Source organism: Taurulus bubalis, assembly GCF_910589615.1.
Source record: "Taurulus bubalis genome assembly, chromosome: 9".
NCBI lineage: Eukaryota > Metazoa > Chordata > Actinopteri > Perciformes > Cottidae > Taurulus > Taurulus bubalis.
In genome coordinates, this window is record NC_136597.1 from 5,236,554 (window position 1) to 5,262,551 (window position 25,998).

Genomic DNA, 25,998 nt, shown 5'->3' on the forward strand with positions numbered 1-25,998 from the left:
CTAACCAACTGCTGGCTATAGCTTCATATTTACAGTCTCTCCGGTCTTCTAAATCTAATACTCCACAAGAAACTGAATAGGCGGAAAAAAATGAGGCAAGCTATTCCTTTAAGGTTCACCCGTCTGCCGATGGCAAAAATATGTATCGCTACCACTGCAGTCATCTCTGGGCTCTCAGATGGAGGCAACCATCTGAGAGCCGACTGAGGCGAGGTGCAGAAAGATGGAGACAAAGGGGGAGTAAATGATGAAAAGCTACAGGTGAGGGAGGAAGCGAGAGTATGTGTGTATGTCTCTTTAAGAGCTGGAGCGTGCTATTGAGCAGGACAGGAGGGGGGGAGGGAGAGGGGATTGGTTGGCTGCATTGGAACAGTCCTCTTTAATGAGCAGAGATTCTGAGAGAGAGAGAGAGAGAGAGAGAGACATACACACAGATCAGGAGAGAGAGAGAGAGAGAGAGAGAGAGAGAGAGATCCAGCCGTAGGAGGAGAGGAGATTGTAAGACCAAGACAGCAGGCAGGAAGGCAGGCTGTGCGTCAGCCGGCGCTCCGTAGGGAAACATGGAGACGAGCAGGAGATGCTGAAGAGGACGGAACACATCATTAACAGGATCATATAGATGGATGGTGTTTCATCAAGCGGGTCAACCTGAAGGCAAACCACGCAGAGGATAAACCACTTATGGACGCAGTGGATTAAAGACCTGCAGACAGACTGGGAGAGAGAGAGAGAGAGAGAGGGAGAGAGAGAGAGAGAGAGAGGAATAGAGGAGGAGAAATTAATCAATTCAGTTGTTTATTTTCATTGTCTGTGTGTGTGCGCACTTGCTGTCAGAGAGACTGTGTGTGTCTGTGTGTGTGTGTGTGTGTGTGTGTGTGTGTGTGTGTGTGTGTGTGTGTGTGTGCGTGGATGAGGCAGGAGACTGCATTGCTGTTCTCCAGCACCACAGGACAGACAACACAAGAAGAAGAAGAAGAAGAAGAAGGCAGTCAAGCAGATTACCTTATGTTTTTTCCCCATTTTTCTATCTCTCTCTCTCTCTCTCACTCTCTGCATGTGTGTGTTCCTCCGCTGCGCGACCAGGCAGTGTGTGTGTATGTGTGTGTGTGTGTGAAGGCGTAGAATAAGAAGAGGAGGGTGAAGCCTGAAGTGAGCTACAGAGTCTGACTTTTAAATGGTCTTTTTTTCTTCTTTTTTTTTGTCTGATCACCGGGACGGGGCTTGAAGAAATAGAAAAGGAAAACAACAGCCCTCCTTTTCTTTCTCTCTTCATCACACAACATGTCACAGCTCCAGTGTGGGCATCGCACTGATCGGGGAGCCTTGAAGGGGGGCTTCTATGCTGGAGGCTCGGAGGTTTGAAGGGCCGGGAGACTTCTCGGCTCTACAGCCCCAGAGAGGCGGAGGCATCGTCGGGTAGGAGGAAGAGTTGTCGTAGACCCCGCAGGCCGATGGCCCGGCCGGTGGAGCTGCCTTATGGTTTCAACCCCTGCTGAGAGAGGATAATGGCAGCTCGGGGCCCACTCTCCTCCTCTCTCACCCGCGTCTGCCACGGAAAAGCCGGCAAGTGCTAGCCGACGCCACAAGGAGCCCACCAAGAGGATGGTGTGAACCTTTCCCAGCGCGCCGGAACACCCCTGACACCCCCCGTGAAGGGGCCACCTTTCTGTTGCTCCCCCCGTTTATCCTCCCTCTTCTCCGAAACCAGCCGAAAACAAAGGGCGGCGGCGCTCGATTTACGTGGGAGTTCTCTCCCTCCCACTCTCTCCACCTCCACCTCCACCTCCTTCTCACCTCTGACCTCACCAATCTCCGAGCTCGGCTCCGTGGACTTCTAGCACCAACCTGTCCTTCTTCTCTCCCCCTCTTTTTTCTTTTTCTTTTCTTCTTCTTCTTTTTGTCGAGGCTTCAGGGGAATTGCCAAGACCTATTTCATGCATGTCCACTGGCGGCAGGTTCAACTTTGACGATGGGGGGTCATACTGCGGTGGGTGGGAGGAGGGCAAGGCGCACGGCCACGGGATCTGCACGGGACCCAAGGGCCAGGGCGAGTACTGCGGTTCCTGGGCCCATGGCTTCGAGCTGCTGGGCGTCTACACCTGGCCCAGCGGGAACACCTACCAGGGCACCTGGGCTCAGGGCAAGAGACACGGCGTGGGCATCGAGAACAAGGGCCGCTGGGTGTACAAGGGCGAGTGGACGCACGGCTTTAAGGGACGCTACGGCGTGCGGGAGAGCACGGGGACGAGCGGGAAGTACGAGGGGACTTGGAACAACGGGCTGCAGGACGGATACGGAACAGAGACGTACTCAGATGGAGGTAAGAGGGGGGAGGGCGCAGATGCATTGTGGGTGTTTTGGGGGGTGGGTTTGAGCGTGTTGTATGTGAGGATTGTGTGAACCAACCGGCGCCTGTCAAGGAGCGTTATTTGAGATTGACTGACGATTGTCATCTGTGAAAATGACTCGTTACTTGAGGACGATTGACATGTCGTTGACAGTTACAGATGTGACAGATGTGCAATAGGAGACGTTTGTCCGGAGGTCATCTCGGGTCATCCTTTCTTCAGCCGTGCCTTGTCGACACACACACACACACACACACACACACACAGACACACTGGTCCAGAAGCAGGGAGTTGCATGAGGCCTGACGATGAAAATGAATTTTCTACATCTGTCTCTTCCTCTCTCTGTCTTTTTGTCCTCCTCATCCTCACCCCTCAGCTTCATGAGGAGACACTGTGTATTTGGAGGCCGTCAATTCAGGCCATGCAGTCTTGAGGGATGAATAAAAGGTTAGAGGGACAGATGAGGACAGCAGCTCCCAAGTAACAAGTCCCAAGAAAACAAGGCGTTTTAGAAAACAAGGTCGGGCGGAGGGCTGAGACATCGAATCCATGTCTTCACCCTCCATTTCCATGTTACATGTACCATGCACCAGTTTAATTACTCCTGTTTGCTGGAAAAGATCTAATAAAATACACAGAACAACAGGTTCACACTTCAGCGGCAGTGTAGGATGCGTTTGTCACTCCAAACGCATCATGGTTTTGGTTGGAGTCTACAGCCATTAGTCAGTGGCTCTGTGAGGCCAAATGCTTAAATCAGCATGCTAACATGCTAATGCTAAGCTGGTATGATGTTTGTCATCTTAGTTTAGATCGTTAGAATGCTTACATTTGCCATTTAGCCCAAGTCTTGTATTTTTGTGAACAATACTCGACAGGGAAGGCGTGGCAGCTGCTCTTTATATGCATAGTGTCTTTACAAAATAAATCTCTGTGTTCACGGGAAATGCACAGCTCCCCAAACCATTGTATTTTCAAAATAAACAAAACGTATTGGTGAGGCTTCGGAAAAGAATCGTGGTTTGGGTTGAAATAATGGAAAGTAAATATGTGACATGGTTTCTCACGGGAACAGAAGTCTTCTGGGTAAAGAGTGGTGTTTGTTCACCGTTCACCTCCAACGCCCAACCTTGGTGGACTTTCTCACTTTTTTGTAATACTTCAGGATCTCCGACCTTCAAATGCTGACACAGATGGCTATCTATTGGAGTTAGTTGAAAGCCTGATGCGTCTCATTCGGTGTGCCTCTGTGCCTTGGTATCAGACGCCAAAGGCCACTGACCCGGCGTCTGTATGGATTGTATGAGACTGATTGGAATGGTATTTGGTCATAAACCAAAAGTATTGCATAAATTGAAATGATGAAATGATGGGGCTAGAATAAAAGGGATCAGAGTTGAAGCAATTCATCTTCTGGGGACAATAAATGTCTGTACTCACCCACCAGTTGTAGCATTTCACTCAAAATCATGAACCTCATGAAGTCACAGGATTGCCAAAGTCATGAGGTGTCGTCTTCTGGGAACCATAAATAATGTCTACAAAGTTTTGTGCCAGTTCATCTGATGGCTGTTTTGTGGTGGGTCGACTGATTGGCATTGCTATTCTTAAAGATACTAGCATGACTACAAATACAACAAAAAACAATTGTTTTGCTATTGTGACACTATATCTCTAAATCTGACAGTTTTGCCAAATTACACTTTAATCCATGTAATATGTCCATGACTGTCTTTTAATGTTACGACAGTAAAAAGCTAGAATATCTATTATAATTGTTTTTTGTTTAGGATTCACAATTTCAAGATGTAAACATCTTTCAAAAGACCTTTAATTTGTAGAATATTTATTTGAAAGCATCGCATTTACTCATGGCATTGAAATCAATGCACTTTGAATCTCTTAGACCGAGACTTTGGTCAGTCACTGTTAATGAGAGACCGCACACCATATGGATTCCTGGTTAAAAATAGACACACACACATGCACACACATTGTGCGTGCAGAGATGGACACACATGAAATCTGGCAGTGTGAGTTGAGTAACAGAGCCGACAGCAGCGTACATGCAGTTAGAGCTTTGTTACATAACTCTACAACTTGCAGGCCGTTTTACATTGCCGGCCACACACACACACACGCACACACACACACACACACACACACACACACACACACACACACACACACACACACACACACACACACCTGAGCTGCCCGATAAAATCCGCAGCCCAGACTGGTTCGAGGGGTTGAATCAGGACAAAGGAGAAGAAAACCAGACAGAAGGGGCAGACGGACGGACGGAGGTGGGGACGGATAGATGGATAGATGGATCGACAGATGTACAGATTGATGGATGGATGGATGGATCAGTGAAATGATCAACAGATAAAGGAAAGATGGCAGGTTGGATGGATGGATTATTATCATGATTGCTATGAGAGATACACTCTAATCAACGGAGGAGTGAGATGAAGACAAAATGGATGGGAAAAAAAGAGATGAGAAAACCACCCAGAGAGGAACGTGTTGGAGAGACACTGTGGCTCTGAGAAGTATTTGAACCCACGTACTGTAAATGCAGCATGCAGCAGAGATTGGCCTACTTATGAGTGTTTATCTTGCTCAAGCAGTACACTGTGTCCTTATCTTCACAGCATGCATTTCTCTTTTGTATAAATATATGAGGTGGAATTTTCTTTTTTTATAGAGAGGGTGATTGATTACGCCGTAGCACAACAGCACACAATTTAAAAGTAAGATGATGAGAAATAAGGCCAAAATGACAATATTATTATTAATAATAAACAGGTGTCTTGCTCCACCAGATTTTTTATATCTGCTATTTTTTATGTTTGATAATATGTAGTTCAGGTATGTATGTCATATAGATCATACTGTCCCTTTGGTATTTGGTTTCTTCCAAAAGTTCTAGCATGAACTCGTTTTGCACCAGCAGATACGCACTCCCCCTGCGCATCAACGCTACAGGAGTTTCAGGCTACAGATTAACGTTGTGTTGCTGAAGTTGTTAGGCAATCCCCCCTTTTAAAATATGTGAAAAGACATGCAATTAGCATCTAACTGCGTTTGAGAAACACAGGCATAGTTTGCTTTGCAAGACAGTTGGCTAAAGTTAGCACCTATCCCTCAATCGGGTTGTTAGTCGCTAGCTAGCCGTGATTTGTGTTGGCATAGCATCCTGTTCAATATTAGGAGAGCTGTGGGAATTGTATGGCAGTGAGCTGATAGTTTTCACCTCCACTCTATCACAAGTTTTAGTTCGCAAAACACTGAATTTCATTTGATATCGCCAGGTCAAGATGCGGAGGACAATCTTTTCATCCTTTCAAAGAAACGATAGATATAGCAACAGACCTCTCTTCACCCGGATTTCTAAAATATAAATATATGAATGTGTTCCTTGTCGATTCAACCAATCATAAAAATGCCACTGGTTTAATTTTCTTCCACCCGTGCAGCATGGTGGAATTAGCAAACTAGCTAACTAGCCAGCTGTCCACTAGTTAGCTCGCTAGCTTGCCAATTTCACACTACTTTGACAAGAGAAGCATTGTGAAGGATTAAGTTGTGACATCTTTCTCATTTATTCTCGCTCGCTAGGCTTCATAATCGTTACTCAACAGCTCTTTTTAGTTGTTACTGCCAAACCTCACCTTAGTGAGTCCGCTAGTTACCAGAAGTGGGTTTGGTTTAAATGGAAGTTAGCCCGCTACGAGGTCGCAATGACGATGTAACACATAAAAATGTCCGCCTCTCCGACCGTCCAGCTACGGTGATTTGAATGGGAATGTCCCCGCTACTCCTATTTTGTTTCTATTTATCTGAATAACAAAATGAATATTCCTATGCCTAGTGTCATGTGTACTATACAAATTTTGTTTGCAGTATCTTGGGACAAGTGTTGTCAAATTCATGAATAATTGATGAATAACTAAAAGCTTAGCACATTATAATATAGCATCCTGGTTTAATGAACCTTCAGCAGCATATGACCAGCCATGAGCTCTCACACACTTAGCAGGAACACGTCTCAAAGTCTGCAATTCTGTGTGGAAATTGGTATTGGATCCCTGTGCACTGCAGACCTTGTAGTTGTGAGCGCAAAATAACCAAATTGCTGAATTGCTGATTTTTTTTTTGCAACCAGAGGAGTCGCCCCCTGTCGTTCGGTGGGCGAGAATGCTAGATTTAAGACACGTCTGCATTGGCTTCACTCGGCAGAAGCGTGGGTTTCCGCCTGGGTGGACCCCACCTGGCACTGCCGGCATCCAGCAACGATATCGCGTCGGCAGGTGATGGTCACTCGCCTGCATTCGCGCACACGGGACTGTGCCCGAAAGTCTTTCTTTGAAAGCTCAGGGCTCTGTCTTGTCCAAAGCAATAAGTGTCAGGAGCCAAGACATCCAAAGATGCTCCGCTGCCTACATACTTTTGGACCACGCTGTGCACTTTAGAGCCAGCTCCATTTCCCACAGCCAGGTCTGAGCTCACTGCCAGTCCCACTCTCCCCTCCGACTACACCTGATGGCGCGTTTCTCGGAAACACTCCTCTGTCTTATCTCTGCTGTTTGGCTTTTTGGTTCCTCTCCTACGTTTGCCAACATTCCTCTCTCCTCTTCTCTCTTCTCCTCCCACCTCTCGCTTTCCTCCCTCGCTCCGCTGCATTTGCACGGAGCCGCTCTGTACAGTAGGGTTTCCGTAGCAACGGTCACCGACATGCAGCAGGTCAGCGTGTCACGAGGGACTGAGTGTTCCTCGCCGCTATTGGCCGCCCAGCCGGCTCTATCGGGTTCTGATTGGCTGGCTTGGCCTTCCGGGCTAATGGTGTTTACTGAGATGAAGAGCTAAGCTGACTGATTACCAAACACACACACACACACACACACACACACACACACATACACACACACACACACACACACACACAGACACACACAGACACACACACACAGAAAGAGAGAGAGAGTGAAGTAGAAAAATGAAAAGAGCGCTTCAGTAATCATTTTAGTGAGAAATGAAGTGAGTCACAAAGGGAGAGGTAGAGATTACAACTGTCGCTGTGCACGACGGTGGCAACAGCTATAGAGATTACAGCAGCAGTGGTTGTTGTATCTGACGAGCTAATGCACCACACACAGTGCGAAAAGCACAACAAACTCACTCAGCTGTCTCTCTGCTCCATGAAGACTCCACCACACACCGAAAAACGAAAACAGCATTCTTGTTGGGGCACATCCAATCTCAGACGCTTCGTTAAACGACGCTGATGACAGCTCAGCGGCGTCCTGGAACCTCCCTCCTGTCCGCCAGCTGTTGGCAAAACTCGGCACCTTATAATTGTCCCACATTAACATATCTCGATATAAGTGCAGCAATTATTCCAGCTCCGACCATGTTACATAAGCTGACATAATAAATTCACATTTCATGTGTAAGTACACCCAGCAACTGCATAAATGGTTGCACGCTGAAAAACAATAGGTGGGCCAAATGAAATCAAGAACCTGCTTCTTTTGGGTTGTGTAATGGTTGGACATGATGTTTGGAAGCGTGATGACGGGCGCATGAGAAAGAGGGGATATGTGCCGCCCCATTGAGCGTGTGGGAGGACGCTCTTCAGTGCCACTGTGTATTCTATCATTGTGTAACTAAGACGTGTTTCTCTGGACCACGTATCCGTGCATGTGGATGGGTTGTGTTACAGTTGGAAGTATCCAGGACCATTTTTAAGTTGTCCATCTTCTTTCTTTCTCTTGATCAGGCGACCGACCCCAATCATTGTATCATCCTCGCACCTTCTACAGGTTTATTATCAGCCGTAGCGTTCATTTCAGACGTGCACTGAGTAATGTATACACTTTATTGCTGGCTGTCCTGATGACAGTCTATGTCTCCGTAAAGGCTGACTTTTATATTTTAAAGTGCCTAATCCTGGGTAGTTTCAACTGCAGGAAGGCTGCTTTTGCTTTGGCAATTCTAGCTCACACGGCAGCATCTTTTGATGCTCACTTGTCAATGATACTGTCAGGTTTTTAACCTAACCTCCACCTGCCATTGAACAATAAAAACCTCACAGCCGTTTGTGAAATAGTCACGAAATGTAATCTGTATACATGAAAAAGAATTGTCCGTTTTTTTTTCTTCTTGTAGCTCAGAATGACTTATTTTTACGGAGGACGGTATATTACTCAACGGAAGTTAGTTTAAAGAAAACCGCCACGGTTGGCCTGAAAATAACTACGTACCGTTGCAACACTTTGAGGCAGTCCTGTGCTTGTTGACCCCTCCACCTCTGTCCCGCTCTAAGAGTTTTTGTCTCTGTTTAATGCTATGTCACAAGCTCTGACCACTGCTTGGTCACATTGATGTGTTTGATTTGTGTGTGTCCCACGGAAAAGGATTCTAATTTACGTCTTTTTTTTTGTCCAGCAAAAACGGACAATTTGTGTCCATGTACACAAAATCAATAGATTTCATTTCTTGACTATTTCTAGATACATACTATATCATACTGTACTATATCAGCCTGTCATGTTACTGGGCTGCATTGTAACTGCACTGGTGTTGTTTGTGTTTACATTAAGGCTCTTGGTTTTTCTCCTGTGGTGTTTGAGTCCCGTTTAAGAATGAGTTACTCAATGCACTGGTCTTCTTGTGCATCTGTTGTTAAGTTTGGGGTAGTAACATAAAGGTATCTGCAAAGTACAAGTTGTCCAGCTATGTCCAAACTATTATGCTCTGCAAATGTCTTTGATTGTTGTCAATTGCCAGTTTGAATAAAAAATGGGACGGGAGGCGTCCTTGACCCCAGTCCTCACTTCAAAAGTTTGTGAGTTAATTATGAGGTAATTGCCTCATAAGTGTTTTTGTTGAAGAATTTCCCCAATAGTATTCCTATCCACGCCATCAAATACTCCTTAACTACATGGATACATATCAGAAAGCTGTATTCCATCATACTCAATCTTGATACACAGAGTTTTGATTTAGTCAGTCTCTGTGAAATCCTGTGTGTTCCTGTTGCTGAATGCAGCTGAATGCTGACTAATTCCTTTATTCTGTTCAAGATGATCCTGTTAAGCACTTTTCCTGGTATGGGCGAGCGAGCAATGAAGCTGATTCTGAGGGTGATCCCGTCGTAGTTTGCACAGTTGCTGAGGTTGCCCTATACTGCAATCTTTATCGGAAAGAGAGGGTAGAACATCCCTGCTGTTTAAGGAGGGATGTTGGCAGGTCTTGCTGTCTTTCCTGATTTCCACAGGGCGCCTTTAAATCCACCCAAGCTCTAAGTAGATAAAGTTTGTCCTTTCCCTAATTGTGTCTCGGTCAAGGATGGTTCAGCTGAGTGCGTGGAGGTTGATGAACGCATTGGCTGGTGCAGAAACCAAAACTGCACAGGACTGTCTGTCTGACCACAACATCTGACAGATTGGTGGTTTCAGAAGGCAAACCTCTCATTGATCCGGCCTCCCACTTGCTGTTGAGGCCACTGTGGCGTGTTTTTTTTGACAGCCACCTGATGTGAGAGGTGCCTTTTTTGGTGTCATGCCATTGTTACGAAAGGCTCATTATTCCAAAACCCCAATAATCCGAAAAAAGTGCTACTGTCCAAAAGCCCATTTGTCTGACAGCTCGTTATCCTGAAAACAAACTCTCTGGAAGCCCATTGCTCCGAAAAGACAAACCTTCTGTGCAACGAATAGAAGTACATGGCTAATTATTAAGCAGAATGACATCATTGGACCCTCTGGTCACAATAATTTTTTGTCCTACATTGCCGAATGCGTGAACCCTTCCTACTCTGCCTCTGATTGGCTTACCCTCATATTCTTAACCTAAACCTAACTAATCTCGCTCCTCATGCCCAAACGTAACAACCCAACTAGAGAAGGCGACAAGTAGCGGGGTCATGCTTTCCTCAGTCGGAAATAAAATCTGGAAGGTCTGATGAAGTCATTCTGCATAATTATTAGCCATATGCTTCTGTTTGTTGCAGGGAGAGTTTGTATTTGTGAGCAATGGCCTTCTGAACAATGAGATAACGGGCAGTCGGACAAATGGATTTACGATCCAATGGAACACCTTTCGGGCTATTGGTGCTTTAGAAAAATGGGTTGTCGAAACAATTGTCAGTTTCACCTTTTGGGGCTGTTTTCCATCCTGTATACATGCATGATTGATTTGGTGAAGGCAACCCATTTGTAGTTATTTGAGATACTTGTGTTCACAAATAATACCGAATCCAACGAGGTCATCGAAACAAAATCGGTTACGAAATGACGAACAAGAGTGGACATTTTCAAACCGTCATTCCAGCGGCACCATGTTATCGCGGGTCTTTTTTCAGCAGATGAATAATCCTCAAATGGGAATCTGAAAGACTCAGACAGAAAAAAGGGCCTAAGCGAAATCTCTTAAACGGATAATGGTCCCACACAGTGATTTACACAGGCAGAGGTTTAGCTTTGAACTGACTTCCCTTGCTTTTAGCGTTCAGTGATTTTCCCACAGTTTGGCTCGTCGGTCTGCTGTGTGTCTGTTTATCCCGCCAGTCTGCATAGCTTGTCGTCTGTCAGTTGTCATGTCTACCTGTCTTTAGTTACCATCTGCCTTCCTCCCCAGCTGTCACGGTTACCTGATCGTATTGGTTATGCCGACAGATTGGTTTCTTTCTCTTTTTACGTCTTAAAAAATACAGTATGCATCGCTTCATAGAAAAGCGAAACAAAATATAATCCCCCCCGGCATTCACATTCAAGGACACACACTTCCACATGCGGTGCACCAGACGTTCTTCTGTTCAGTTTTGGGGAAAAAGTCAAAGAAAAATCCTCCTCCTCAGCATTTGTGCGTCACTTTTTTTTCACACGTGCTCCAATTCTCCAGCGAAGAAATATATTCAGGAGTGTCACTCGCATTCTGCTTCTTTTTTGTGCGGCCATTGCTAATACCTACCTCCTCTACTACCACAACAACCCCACTGCAGGCTTTGGCTTATGTAACGGGAGTGGTTTGATGTTTGTAGTGAGCATTAGCGGTGCTGTCTGAAACATGAAAACTCTAAAGATCTATCTTGGAAGTCTGCCCTCTATCCCTGCTGATACAATACTAACCGGACATACTAATGAGGGAGTTTGCCCTGGAAGCACTTGGATGGCATGGTGCTGCAATATTTCTAAAACGTGGAGGAGGAGGGTCAGAAAAGAGGCTTTCACTGATGGTAGTCTCCCTTTTTTGTTTTGGGAAAGCACATTAAGTTTAGAGGGTTCATCATCTGAAATCCATCATGCTTTTTTAGTTATTGATTGTGTATTTTTGTACCACTACTCTTCAGTTGTTTTGAGATATTGGGGGAAGAGTATTGCCTTTTTCTTTCTAAGTAAAAGAGAAGGTGCAAAACAAAACAATTTTTTTTTAACAGTGAAGGCTCCGCTTCCTTTCCACACCAATAATTGTCATTCAATCCTGTATTATTATTGTTGTAATTATACATGTCTGTGGTTATGAAACATAGGATGGGAACTGAAGAAGTCAAAATCGCTGCCACTGGCACAAACAATCCGAGATACAAAGTAAACTGACTTGACCTTGTGTTGTCTAATCTTTCGCGCCCTCCCCCATTTCTCTCTCACACACACACACACACACACACACACACACACACACACACACACACACACACACACACACACACACACACACAAACACAGAAAGACTCTGACATGCAAGTGCTGACGTGACAAAACAACACATTAATAATTCATAAAACAACCGATTTTCATCTCCCTCACAGACTGTTTTTTTGCTTCCTGCTTTCTCTTTTTCTCGCCGCTGTGCTTCACAGATCAATATATTGAGGTGTAAACTAGTAACAGAGGCAACAATGCGGTAATATAAATGTACATGAGCTCCTTTGTGTCCTCTGGAACAAGTGACGGGATAGAAACCCAGAGATGGATAATACAATTCAAACAAACCGGCAGAATTCACAGATTTTGAGAAGTGTCTTTGACTGCTGTATCCTAAGAATGAAATACAGACCCGAGGAGACAGATGGTTTTTAACCTAGAAATAGAGAACAGACGCACGCATTTGTTAAAGAGACAATTATGAATTCAGCCTGGGGGTTTGGCACGTGATCAAATCGGTGTGCCTCTGTGATGTTTCCGCAGCTTTGATCTCTCTGCGTTAACTCTTTCCGTGCGGCTGCTTCGTGCCCGCGGAAGCCTCGGCCCGGGTTGCAGGCCCATATGATCCGAGAGTGCTTCCTGTTGGGCCTCCAGGCGGAATCACTGAAATCGTTTTGGCATGCGTGTTGTGAAGCAGATTCTCCTCACAACTGTAGGGCCCGGGGTTGAGCCCTGTACATACACAGGGGTCGATTTCCCTTTCAATACAGTTGTGACAGGTTCGTGATGAGAGGAGGAAAAGTTGATCTGCATGTCAAAGCGCTAAAAAGTGCTAAAATGTGCTAAAATGTACAGGTTGCTAAATTGTACAGTGCTAAAATGTCCAGGTTTTTTTTCAGACTGTTTTAGGGGTGAAAGTGAGTTGCTCAGTCTAGCAGATGCTCATGTTATCTGCGTGTTTCTGTGTAATGCACCGATATCACACGCAAACTGTATATGGGTGAGAGGGAATATCAGCACCAACTGACTGTGTCTTTCAGCACCACGGAGAGCGACAGGCTCACATTGAGAGAGCAGCCTAGTGTCCCACTGAATATTTGATTTACTCAGGCAGTACTAGTCCAGGGTGGTATATGCTTCCAAGGAATCATGAAAAAGTAAAAAAGAAAAACACATTTATTCACTCACACTCTTAATATTGTCAGTTTCATAGTCACACCGAGCTGAGACTGACACAGTCTGATACAACAGCCCTGTGATAAATGCATCATGAAGGTTATAATGTTCTGCTTTTGTCGAAACAGTTTAAGATTGGTGTTCATTCAACTTCACGGTGATTTTGGTGCATGTAGTTTGCGGCGCCATTGACACATATTCAGACTCGACTCCAAGACCTGACTTCTTCTTTTAACAAATGAATACAATATATAATACTGCTCTGTTGGTAAAACAGCATTACATTTGCTGAAGCACACATTATGTTTGTTTAGGACCCAAAACTCAACTGGACTCGGCATTTGAGTACAAAGACTTGAGATTTTCTTGACTTGGTCCCACTAAGCTATTTGCAGTGTTTCTGTTTACCAACACTAAGGTATCTATACAACTTTAGTGTGTAGTTTAGCTCAGTACTTCACAAATGAGGCACAGATAGTTTAAAATAGAGGTTCCGAGTCTCATCCCGACGGCGTCGCTCTCCAGTGCGTGTTGAACGTCACCGCCGGATGAAGCAACTGGAACCACATCATCTGCAAAGAGCAGAAAGGCCATTCTTAGGTCCCTTTGCCAGACACTCGGCTCCCACTGGCCTGATATCCTGTCCGTGAAGACCGCCAACACCGTCAGTGCCAAGGAACAACCCTGAACACCCGCTGAAAACATGTTTGAATCACCGTCCGGAGTATTAACAGCTCATACTCCCACAGAATCCTCCCACAGAATTTTTTTTGCAGTTAAAATACAAAAAATAGTTAACTTAATATATATATAAAATATATATATATTTGATTTATTGCCGAAAGGAAGATGAAAAGATTGATACCAATCTCATATTGATAAGTGAGTTTGAAGCTACAGCCAGCTACAGCCTTCGTTGCCCTCTGTCTCACTCTCCTGCACTAGCTTGCTTGCGGCCATTTAATGAAATGGTAATCTTGTCGCGCTGTTGCACGGGTGTTTTTTCTTTGTGTGTTTGTCTGTGTGTGTCTGTGTGTTCTTTGATCCGCCTGTCATATGGTCTTACAGCTGTGTGCTGACATGATTACAAAGGCCTGGCCAGATGTGATGGCCAGCTGTCAATGACACAGACTTTGCTTTTGTTTGTGTGTGTGTGTGTGTGTGTGTGTGTGTGTGTGTGTGTGTGTGTGGCAAGGATAAGAGGCAGCATATTGTCTTTATGACAAGGGCAGGTTCAGAGACAACACCACCTCTCACTCAAGTTTTTTCCCTCTAACAGCGCCCGTGGATGTGCTTGTTGTACCCGCTTGAGTGCGTCTGAGAACGTAAGCAAGAATGTGATTGGCTCACGACATTGGCTTCATTCAGCGCTTCCCACTTCACTGACACTTTAGCCCACCAGGGAAATGTTTGTGTGTGTTTGCGATAGAGACGGAGAACGTGGTTGCACTCCGTATATGGCCATGGAGTTTGGTTTGGAGCGAGTGCGTTTGCAACAGAATGAATCAGAGTGCTGTTACATCAGAGGTACGGGCAAGCGGGATGGATCACTTGCACTCTTATTGGAACACACACTTCCGTTTCAGTGTGTGTGTGTGTGTGTGTGTGTGTGAGAGAGAGAGAGCGAGAGAGAGAGAGAGAATGACAGAAACACACATACTCAGATGGCCTACTTTTCAGCAACATGGGGATGTAAGGACTGTTATACAGCAGTGAGTGCGGGTTGTGCAGCGAGACACATTGTGAATGGATGGGAGTGGATGGACAGAGTACAGTACAACTACTCCATTTGTCACTTTGTCAAATTATTTGATAAAAAATACGACTGTATTTGACATCACAAAGCTGCTGCTGATGTTTCTCATAGCTTTACTCATGCCAAGAGCCAGATTCTTTTGTCAATAAGAATTATTTCATTAAAAAGGTACTTGGTCCTGGTGCAAATATTTGAGCCCCTATTGATCCTCTGTAATCACACACATATATTCTGAACTATCCACCGAGTACGCACAATATAAAGTAAACAAGAACAAGACCTCTGAATTGCCTCGTTTTAAGTAGGTGCAATCACTGCTGAGTGGACGGGATCAAAAATGGGAAGGTCATCTTCCCACCTGGTGGGAGTCCGCTATCTAGCTTTCGCATCATGCAGCGGAAATGTGGCACAAGTATGGGTTCTAGTCACCCAGTGTATGCAGCACTAATCCTGTTATGTGATCAGACCTAGGCTACTACATAGAAATAATAAACAATAATACATATATATAGAATTGGTGTTGATCGAGTTGTCTCCCTTTCCTTTAGGAACATTTCAAGGCCAGTGGGTTGGCGGGATGCGGCACGGCTATGGAGTCCGCCAGAGTGTCCCCTACGGCATGGCGGCCGTCATCCGCTCCCCGCTCCGTACCTCCATAAACTCTCTGCGCTCCGGTTCGGAGCACAGCAACGGCACAGCTCTGCTGGACCGGACCGGGGCGGTGGTCCCCGGTCCTCCTCCCGGCCCCGGCACTCTGACCACCAGCGTCTCCATGTGCAGCACGGGCAGCAGCGGCAGCAGCCCCGCCGTGTCTCGCGGGGGTTTCGTGCTGACGGCACACAGCGAGGCCGAGCTGCTGAAGGGGAAGAGGAAAGGCGGGCTGTTCCGGAGGTCCATCCTGTCCGGGCTCAAGCTGAGGAAGTCCGAGTCCCGGAGCTCCCTGGCCTCCCAGAGGTCCAAACAGAGCTCGTTCCGGAGCGAGGCTGGGATGAGCACCGTGTCCTCCGCTGCGTCGGATATCAACTCTACTATCAGGTAACAACAGGAGTAGATGATGTATGATTTTGTCACAATTATCTTTTACTCTCGGATTTTAGAGCAACCCACCCAACCTTTCCTCAAGAATCCCAGAATGAAAAATCATAAAATACAAAACAAGCAACTCAAGAGTGTGTCATATCAACTCTGACGTGAGGTAATGGAATGAATGAAAGTGGGGATGAAGGTGGAGGGAGAGGACAAGGAAGGATGACGTGCCGATAAGAGAAGCCGTCCTTCATGTGAAGGACACCAAGGCAACAACAGGCACCTGTCCTACATGAGTGGCACGCGGTCCAAAGGGACCAACGGGTTAAAAGGTCAGCTTACTGGTCAGCTGGCCTGATACAAGGTTTACATTGTGATACCCGGCGATAAGCCTGTTGTCCTCGTCTCTCCGCTCCGCTGTTGTCCGCTCAGGTTTTTTTTGGACAGACCAGCTCATAGTCAGACGCAGAGCGGACGTGCTGCCGGGTTCTACGCGAAGAAAAGCAGCATCCTTGACTTGAATGTGTTGAATCAATCGCCTACCAGAGGAAAGAATTCCAAGTACGCTGGATTGAGGGGCCACCATTTTCTCGACAAGAGACAGCAGCTCTTAATCCTCCCTTTTCCCCCTTATTCTACTGCTGTAAATATATTTAAAAAAAAGAAGAAAAGCCTCCGAGGGCTTATTTATGAATGCAAGATCAAATACAACATTTTGTATGTAATGTATTGCAATTAATCAATTATTTACTGATGCGTTAGATACTCTTCTCATTTGAACATATTATAGTGCTAAATCTTCTGCCGGGGTCAGTGAAAACACACGAAAAGGGAAGTAGAGATCTAATTAATGGGCCAGAGGAGGCGAGATGAAAACAGGCCTGTGAATCCGCGTTGAGCAAAACACTTCTTATTCCTGTCCAACTTCAGACGGACTGTGCAGTGGCTCACCATGAAGGAGCGTTAAACCAGGATTGGTGCCATATAGAAGGGAAAAGGGAATGTGGGGATGATATCTGTGAAGCACTGTGACTATACTGTCAAGTTCTTGATTCTTCATTGCACAGCCTGAAAAAAAGAAGAGTTTTCCATTTGAGATTCTGGGATTTGATCTCTAATTTTAATATTTGTTTCTAAAACTATTAGGAATAGGTCAACATTTTGAGAAATACCCTTATTTCCTTTCTCCTCAAGTGGTAACTGATATCAATCTCATGTCTGTGTGATAAGTGTGAACCTAACAGTGATCTAGATGTTTAGTTTGTATCTCATTTATTTTATGCATACAACCCAGATAACCGAAATACACAAAAACATTTCCATGGTTTTAGGGGGAATTTCCTCCGGGAAGTATTTCTTGGCAAGCAAAAGTCGGGCTTCCGGGATTCTTGTAGTCACGGGTAGGTCGCCAACTTTAGTGCCGTCATGCCTGTAAAGAAATACCCGCGCTCACAGATCATACCTGGCAACCCATGCTGCGATCGGTGGCGTTGCACAGAAGAGCAAACTTGTTCGTAAAGAAATAGCGTCACACACAGCTGCCCTTAAAATCACAAAATCTTATTTTTACATTTGTATTTGTGTACTAATTAAACAAACGAGATACAACATATGAGTTTGTTGAACTTCAGAGGCGGCGGGTGTTTTCCCCCTGCTTCCAGTTTTTATGCTAAGCTAAGCTAGCCACTTCCAGATTCCAGCTTTATTTGAATGCACAATCTGGTAGAGTTATCATATCATACCTGTAGGATGTAGGATTATTGACTGAACACACCAGCCAACCCACTGCGACCTTTCACCTTTCCAGTCTCGGAGACGCAGACGCAGAGTTGGCCGTCGCGGACGACGACGTGGACGCCACGGCAACGGAGACCTACTGCGGGGAGTGGAAGAACGACAAGCGGACAGGATTCGGTGTGAGCCGGCGCTCCGACGGGCTCCAGTACGAGGGGGAGTGGCTCAGCAACAAGCGCCACGGCTACGGCTGCACCGCGTTTCCCGATGGCACGAAAGAGGAAGGGAAGTACAAACAGAACATCCTGGTGAGCGGCAAAAGGAAGAACCTGATCCCGCTCCGGGCCAGCAAGATCAGAGAGAAGGTGGACCGAGCCGTGGAGGGAGCACAGAAAGCAGCCGACATCTCCCGGCAGAAGGCGGAGATCGCCATGTCCAGGTATTGGCCTCATGGTGGCTTGTGGTTGAGTCTGTCTCTCTTGTGTTTGTCATTTCTCTCCATTCCTTTGGTTGAAGTAAACGGTGTAGTTTGTGTGTGTGCTAGCTAGGTTTGGGGCTAACGTACAATCTAAATCAGACCGTATTCAAACAAATCTGTAACTCATAATCCTCAAACTGAACTGACTACTGAATCACCTTGCAAAGCCGTATAAGCGGTGATGCCTTCGCTGACTGATAATGAAATGCAGTTGAACGGTGATGCGATTGCGTGGGTTGGAAAAGTCTTTGTGTTGTACCAATGTACCACCCGCTGCGAGGGTGACCAGATGAAAATGGGTGACATTTTGGACAAGGGAGTTGGGGGTGTTCACATTGCCATGGCGTGCGTGGCCTCCAGTATATTACATTCAGTGTCAACAAACAATAGTTATAATACAAGTAATAGTCTTTCATGCAGACTTTGGGAAACACTTTGTTTGTTTTTTGTAAGGCGGCAATGATCAAAGGCTATTTATGTACCTCCATTTCCGGTACACAGTAACTTTTTTGACTTTTGTCTGGATGTTCACCAGGTCTTAAGACATCAAGCTCCATGTCAGTGGATCGTTCAATCTCCCTCCTGAAGTCTTTAAATTCAACAAGGTCATCGCTATGTCTCGGCCTTATGCAGAGCTATTCATCAATTTGTGGAACTACACGGCTCCAATAAAAAACAGCTATGTAGTCTACGTACGTAACAATAGCCGTCTGTAGGCAAGAATACAATAATGTTTCACAACGATTGGTATTGATTGTTGTATTTAAAATAAAAAACTAGGTTTAGTCTAATTTATTGGATTTGGGATTCTGGGACAGATGCTCGTGATTTGGAAGCCTACCCCTTACTGATGGCTCCATCAATGGAGGAGTTGGCTCAACTCATGTAAACCCTTGTAGATGGCCTCATTCCGCATTATAATTGAGATCAATGACAGATTAAAAAACAGGATTAGGGTTAAGAAGAAAGTCGGGTTAAAGAGGTGATGTAGCAAGAGCGAGACCGCCAGAAGCTGTTAAGACTCTGATGAAGCTGCTCTGCTGAATGGAAATGAGAGCTGGCTCTCATTTTTAACTGTGTTTATTGAACTAAAACCATAAGCACAGTTGGGGTTACAATGTTAATGTGCGTGCCCTGACCTTCTTTATAGCAGCATGAAATGTTTGGACAGGAATATAAAGCAACACTTTTTTTGTTTTTCAGCTCAGGACTCAGAAATTAATTAGCTGTCCTGGGACCTGTAGTCATGGATACACATCGATACTCTCGCCATGTGGGGACCCATCAGAAGTAGGCCTGTGACCCATTTTGGTCCCAGACCTTGTTGTTTCAAGGAACCAGGCTATAGGGCACAGTACTTATGTGGCAGCACTTGCTGTCAAAGCTTCTTTTTTCAAATATAATTTGCAGATTGGGCTCGTACAGCAAGGTTTGGAGAAGAACATTTAAAAAGTGTCAAGGTGAACATTTGGATAATGAGTTCATATTCCGGGGTAACAAACTGAACCAGCAGTTTGGCTGCTTGCTTCACAGGAATCTCATTCCATAGTTGAAATTATAGCCGCTAAAAGATGGTTTGCCTGAGCCAGTTCAGAAATGTAATACAGAATTATGACGCTTTTTATGAAGGCAAACAAAAACTATTTTTATTAAACAGTATGTATTCCCTTTTGGTATGGAAAAGGAAATATATTTTTCTCCATTCCGGAGTTTTATTTATTTATTTGGAAGTGTGTTAACAACGCCTACATTTTAAACCTGAACTGTTGGATATTTGCTGCAACCTACAGTGACTTATATTTGAACACTCAACAAAGGAAAAGAAGCAGATACTGTGACTTAAGTGTTATCTTAATACCTTGCCTCCCAGTGACAGCACACATTTCTGCATATATTGGGCTATGTTGCGCAACAGATGTCCTGTCCTGCAAAGCAAAGATATGAGCAACAATTGGGATGAACGGCTGCGGAGGGAAACCAGCCTCAGACAGCAGGGATAGTTACGCCGAGTTTGTGAATGAAGCCGGCTGTCTGAAAAAAAAACGGGATCTGATTTGCAGTTGACCTTGAAACAGATCGATAATGTGACACACGCTGACATCATGGTCGATAACCCTAACTGACATGTATGTACAGTATGTGCCTTTGTGTTTGTTTTTTGCGTGTCTCAGAGAAGATCCCCTGTCGAGGTGCAGATGGATAAGCTCGTCCCGGGAGAAAAATACACACGAGTGTGTCAAAGAGTCGCAGAGATGGAGAGAGTGTAAAAGTGGGAGTTAAAAGAGAACAAGACAATAAGAAAGTGAGACGGAAAAAGGAAGGGTGAAAGAGATTTACGCATTATGCCAACAACAGCAAGTAACCTGAGAGAGAGCAGAGAGGCTCACACACACACACACACACACACACACACACACACACACACACACACACACACACAAGCATGAGGTTACACGAGTCGAATCACTAAAGATCCAATCCTATTAGTCCTGACGACAGTCTTCTGCTGAGGCCACAGCCCGCGACTGCGGCTCACCTAACTCATCTCACACTGTTGACATAGAAACAGAAGGAGGGGAAGATATGTAGACACATTCAAGTTAGTATATTACAGCGATTAGATCTCTTCCCACCTGTACTCTTTCACATTTTTACATCCGTGCTTTCACAGTTTGAGCCTGTCAGAGTGTTTTTCCCGTAATACTGCAATGTCCCTCGCAGAGTTTTGCAGGAGCATTAAGTCAAGTCGAACCGTCCCTGGTTCACGTCCAGTCAGGTCCAAGTCAGTATCTTCTTCGTGTACCTCCACAGTAACAGTTGCACTCGTATAAGGAGAGAAACCTTCCGACATGAGTCCATACGTATATGAATAGTTTATAGGTGTGATTTATCCTTGCATAACTAATAGAGTAAGTAGGGTGTAATATGGATGTATTAATGTACAAAGCTGGTGACCTATTCCGCCAAGCAGATCGTCGATCCGAAGCAATAAACAACCAAAAAATAAATTCCCACAGAAAAGCATTCTTTTGTGGGGTTTTTTAACACAAGACCTCACGAGACCACAGAGTCGGTCCACAGACAGACAGATGGGAATATAAACACCTGAGGTAGTTCCTGCTCCACGCAGTGTTTCCAGGAACACATTTTGCCATGATGACTCACACACAGCATCACAAGGTGAAAACTCTACTCTGTAGGGAAATAAGGATCACATTTCCTCATTTATCTGACAGCGAGTTGTGTTCCTCAAATGTACAACATATTTCCCACAGCCCCACTTTCACTCAGGAGGACGCTGTTCGTGTCCCGCGTGAAACGATAAGTACTTCAATTAAGCAATAAGGTACGAGAGGCAGTACTGTATCGTCAGTAATGTACTGTTCAAGGGTGTTGTTAGGCAAACCCTTGAACAGTTCATTATTGTAGACACAGTACTGCCTCAAGTACCGTATTGCTTTTATAATACGGTGACCTGCGACTTTAAAAATAGTAATAGTAAGCTCCCTTTCAGCACAAAATAGTTGTAGCCACCAAACGTTGTGTATCGCATTTCAGCGACAGAGAAAATAGTCTCTGCACATACGGGACTATAAAACTGACTGCCTGGTCTGACCTGGCGGGTTGAAAGCAGGGTGGAGGATGACACTCAGCCACCGATGTAAAGAAGTGCTCCCACTGCTTATGTCCGTCTTTTCTCCTCCATGATGTTTAGAAAACTTGCCTCGCGTCGGGAAATTACCGACGTAATTAATGCTCACTGGAAATTATCACGATTTTGTGATCAAACCCTTTTCTTTCCTCATCTTAGTTTCCGGTTTTATGCACTCGCTCCCCGCTAACTAGTCTGCTCTCAGAGCGTTATCTGCTCTGCTCTCCTGATTGTGAGTCGTATCAACGTTTGACTGTACAGCAGGAACAGGGACCACAAATACATTAATCACCGCTGACATTCTCATCAAAAGCCATTCCCCCTAAAATATCAAAGTTTACACGAAACATGTTTGGTAACTGTCAAGCTTGAAATGACAACTAACGGTCACGCAATTTAAATCTACCTGTTATTTTAAGTGCGCATTGATATGGAACGCTCTAAATGTAAACAGGCTGTACAGTACTTTATGGCTGAATAAACTACACCCCGTGACTCACTCTCAACCAATCAGAATGCTTAATTTGATCTACCCGTATTATAATTAAAAGTATGAACACCAACATGCTCATTTAAATGCCAAACCGTAATCTTGAACTAGACCCTATATATAGTAGGTTTGTTGCCTCAACAAAACTAAGTTGTTTGGTTTTGTTTCAGTTTAAAACTACCACTGTAATCCGGGAGAAAATATGTTATTCTTGAACCTTAATGCAGAACCAATTTACAGGTGAATCTGTCAGACTGAAGACATTAAGGAAAGGGAAAGACGTAGATCCAGACTTCAGCTACTGCATGCCGAGGAGGATTGTGCTCCTTTTTGATATTTGGAGGGCATCAGCTCATGCACAGGGGAGAGGGGCTTAAATTATTTTTGGGGTGGGACAGAGTGTCCTTGTTTAAAGTAGGGTGCCACTTTTTGCTTAAAGCAGATAAACACCAATCTGAATACACAAAGTACTTGAATGAATCTATTTCGTGAAGGGCTGTCAGAGTAGCAGAGGAGAGACGAGACTGAGATTCTACATCCACGCCAGCACCACTCAGGTGCTCTACCTGCTGGTGGGGAGGACAATGACAGAAGGTCAGCAGAGTATCAAAGTTATTAGGATTTATCCTACGGGGACCACGAATGTCTGTATATTCAGCTCAAGCCATCCAGTTCTTATATGTGCAGTTGTTCTAGATCCTAGATCGCCAGTGGAAACCTCACAGCATTTCTCTTTTGTTTTCACACACATAAAATAATCTAAAGATATGAATATGACAATGTTAGAAAGAGTTGAGAAGCACAGAGATGATCTGCAATCTGCAGATGGCTGACAATTTCCAGGCACATTTTGTCAGAAAATATCAAAGCACAAGTTCATTTATCAATTAACAGGGTTACCTAGTTAGATCTTTGTGTTTTTGCTGAGGTCAGCAACACCTTGACAAAGGCACGTAAAACCTCCAAGATAAATGGTTTTGAAATAGAGTTGAGACACTTCCAATAAGAGAGGAATCCGTTTTTTCTCTGATCCAATCCAAAAGAGTTTAAAGTGCGTAGCTTTCTTGCTGATGTCGTTCACCTGTTGCGCTCTTTACCTTTTCTGATATGCGTTACATTATATAGCCAGATTGATCCTTAGAAACATCTGACATCTACATTTGGGAGTAGTAATCTAAATTTACACTAGATTTAAAAAACACACTGTATTTTTCAAAAAGTCTTTGATGAGGTTGTTCACAGCATAAGGTACTCCCGACACCACTGAGTCTCAACGTAAGATGCACATTTGAACTAACTGCATGAAAACGTTAAACGTGCAGACGTTCCTTGACACTCAGTTGTGATCCGAACTGTGCCGTTGTAGCCTGGTCTTTAAACCAGCTCTTTCTCTGTGGCACACACATGTGCAGCCACACGCAGAAACGTCTAACCCAGATTCAGACAGCGGTATAGCCCGGGACAGGACAACCTCTCTCCCTCTCTCTCTCTCTCTCTCTCTCTCTCTCTCTCTCTCTCTCTCTCTCTCTCTCTCTCTCCCCCTGTGCCCCAGAACAGTGCAGCAGGGTATTTCCTTGTACCAGGAGAACACCCTGAGAGGTGAAACACGGTCCCAGGATGTTAGCTGCAGATACTCTTGGAGCTAAATGAAAGCAATCTGGTTTAAGGATGATGCAGCGCTTTGTCCAACTTTCCTGAAGTGTGTGTGTGTGTGTGTGTGTGTGTTTCTAAATATGTTCATATCGGCTTATTTATGAACGTTCATCCAACTTCTTAATGTCAATTTCGGGTCAGGAGGCAGAGAGGTCAAAGGTCAGGTTTGTGTCTGTGTCAGCTGTCCACGTGCTTGATGCTACAGTAAATCCCATATTTGTGTGTGTGTGTGTGTGTGTGTGTGTGTGTGTGTGTGTGGATGTGGCAGGGCTACCTGTGATTAGTTGGTTGTTGTTGTTGTTTGTGATTAGTTGGCACCAGATAAACACACCGGTGACTCATGTGCTGTGTGGACGGAGCCATTCACCGCAATCCTGTGACCTGGTTTCATCAGCGAGCCTAAAGCGCAACACACATACACACACATACACTATTAGCAGTGGTGCACACCGGAAAGCTCAGTTAGTTATTCAGGTATGAATCACCCTCATCAGCTGGTTCAGAGTAATGACAGAGATGATGGAGGAGCTTAGCATGAGTCCTGGATTAGACTCTCTCTCTTCACCTCACCTCAGCGCGCCTGTGTTTGTCTTCCTGTGTGTGTGTGTGTGTGTGTGTGTGTGTGTGTGTGTGTGTGTGTGTTTCTGCTTCACTGCTTGCTGTTGCTCACGTCTTCTTCGCTGTCCCTCTTTCATCTCCTTCGTCCTCGGCCTCCGTGTGCCTGCTCATTCCCTCTGTCCTCTTAAAGGGACTACATGTAGCATTTTAAACACAAATACACCTTATGTAAGTGTATGCGATACTTTAGTATAGTTCGCTAAAACCACTTATCCGAACAGTAATCCATCAAAATAGAATTGGAGTTGAATGGACATTCACATTCAAATCAACATAGCTGCATGGTCAGAGCTGCGGACAGTTTTTGTAGCTTTTGTTATAGCTAGCTAACTTCTGTATAAACTACACCGATTTACAGAAAGTCTGAGAGGCTAGCTAATTAGCTAGCTATCTTGCTAATTCCACCAAGCTTTAATATTATGACAACATTCAATTCACAGTTATTTAAAAGAGGGGAACGTTAATGCTTCATCCACACACTCTGTTCTTTTCACTTTATCTTGTGTGGAATTAGCAAGATAGCTAACTAGACAGCTGTACGCTAGTTAGCTAGCTAGCTAATGCAAGAATATTTTCAAATATTATGACAATATTCAATTTGCAGTTATATAGAAGACGTGAAAGCTGCAAATTCCCACTTTTGAGAATCTTGAGCCAGCATACAGTATGTTTGACTCCAGAGGATGAAGCAAAATCACTTGCTTTTTCTCTAATTTTCCCACGAGGTGAATATTTTTAATTTGCCCATTAGATGGTGAACTCAATGAGCCAACATGCTCAACAGCCCGACGTGAGACCAGAGCTGAGACAATGGGCCATCTAATGCATCCATTGCGTGTGGCTCTTAAAATTACAGTTAAACCATCTCTCTTATAAACCCTGTTCCTTTGTGTCATAACCACCCCCTTTTTCCTTTTTGCTTTTATGTAGAGGTTGTCAATCCTTCGGGGCACTTAATCTGGTAATGATTCATTGATGTTGAATACGTAACCCCTTTTAACCATCTTTTTTTCCCCTTCCCTTTCAGTCTACCTCTTTGTTTGTCACACACTGTCCTCCCTCCCTGCTCATCACCTCACTCTTTTCTCTGCTCTTGCCCTCCATCTGCAACGCTTTTTCTTTCTGTTTGGACAGGATTTTGTGTGTTCTATCGCCAAGGCCCAAATGAACAGGCAACTCTTTTCTCTCCAGGCAGTTGATTCATCCTGAAACAGGTTGTTCCCCGGGAAGACGGGTAGCTAGCTAGCAAAAGAGAAAGGAAGAGAGTGCTTTGTGGTTTTGGTGTGAGCACCAAACTGAGAGCAGGTTGTGCCAACAGTGTGTTCGCATGGGAAACAGTTTATTCTTGAACTTTAAATCTTGGGAATATGGGACTCCTGTCAAAATTTCTGCATGCGATTATGACATG

General features: G+C 44.8%; 1 protein-coding gene across 1 annotated transcript in view; it reads left to right on the top strand.

Moving 5' to 3' along the window:
- Window positions 1-1,938: 1,938 nt before the first annotated feature.
- The window catches only part of jph3b (junctophilin 3b), a gene marked incomplete at both ends in the record, with an annotated part of 36,092 nt that continues 12,032 nt past the window's right edge, over window positions 1,939-25,998 (top strand). The window contains 3 exons of the mRNA XM_079224008.1: window positions 1,939-2,320; window positions 15,488-15,974; window positions 17,773-18,138. Coding sequence (XP_079080134.1) covers window positions 1,939-2,320; window positions 15,488-15,974; window positions 17,773-18,138 — 1,235 coding nt within the window. The remainder of the gene's footprint in view (window positions 2,321-15,487; window positions 15,975-17,772; window positions 18,139-25,998) is intronic.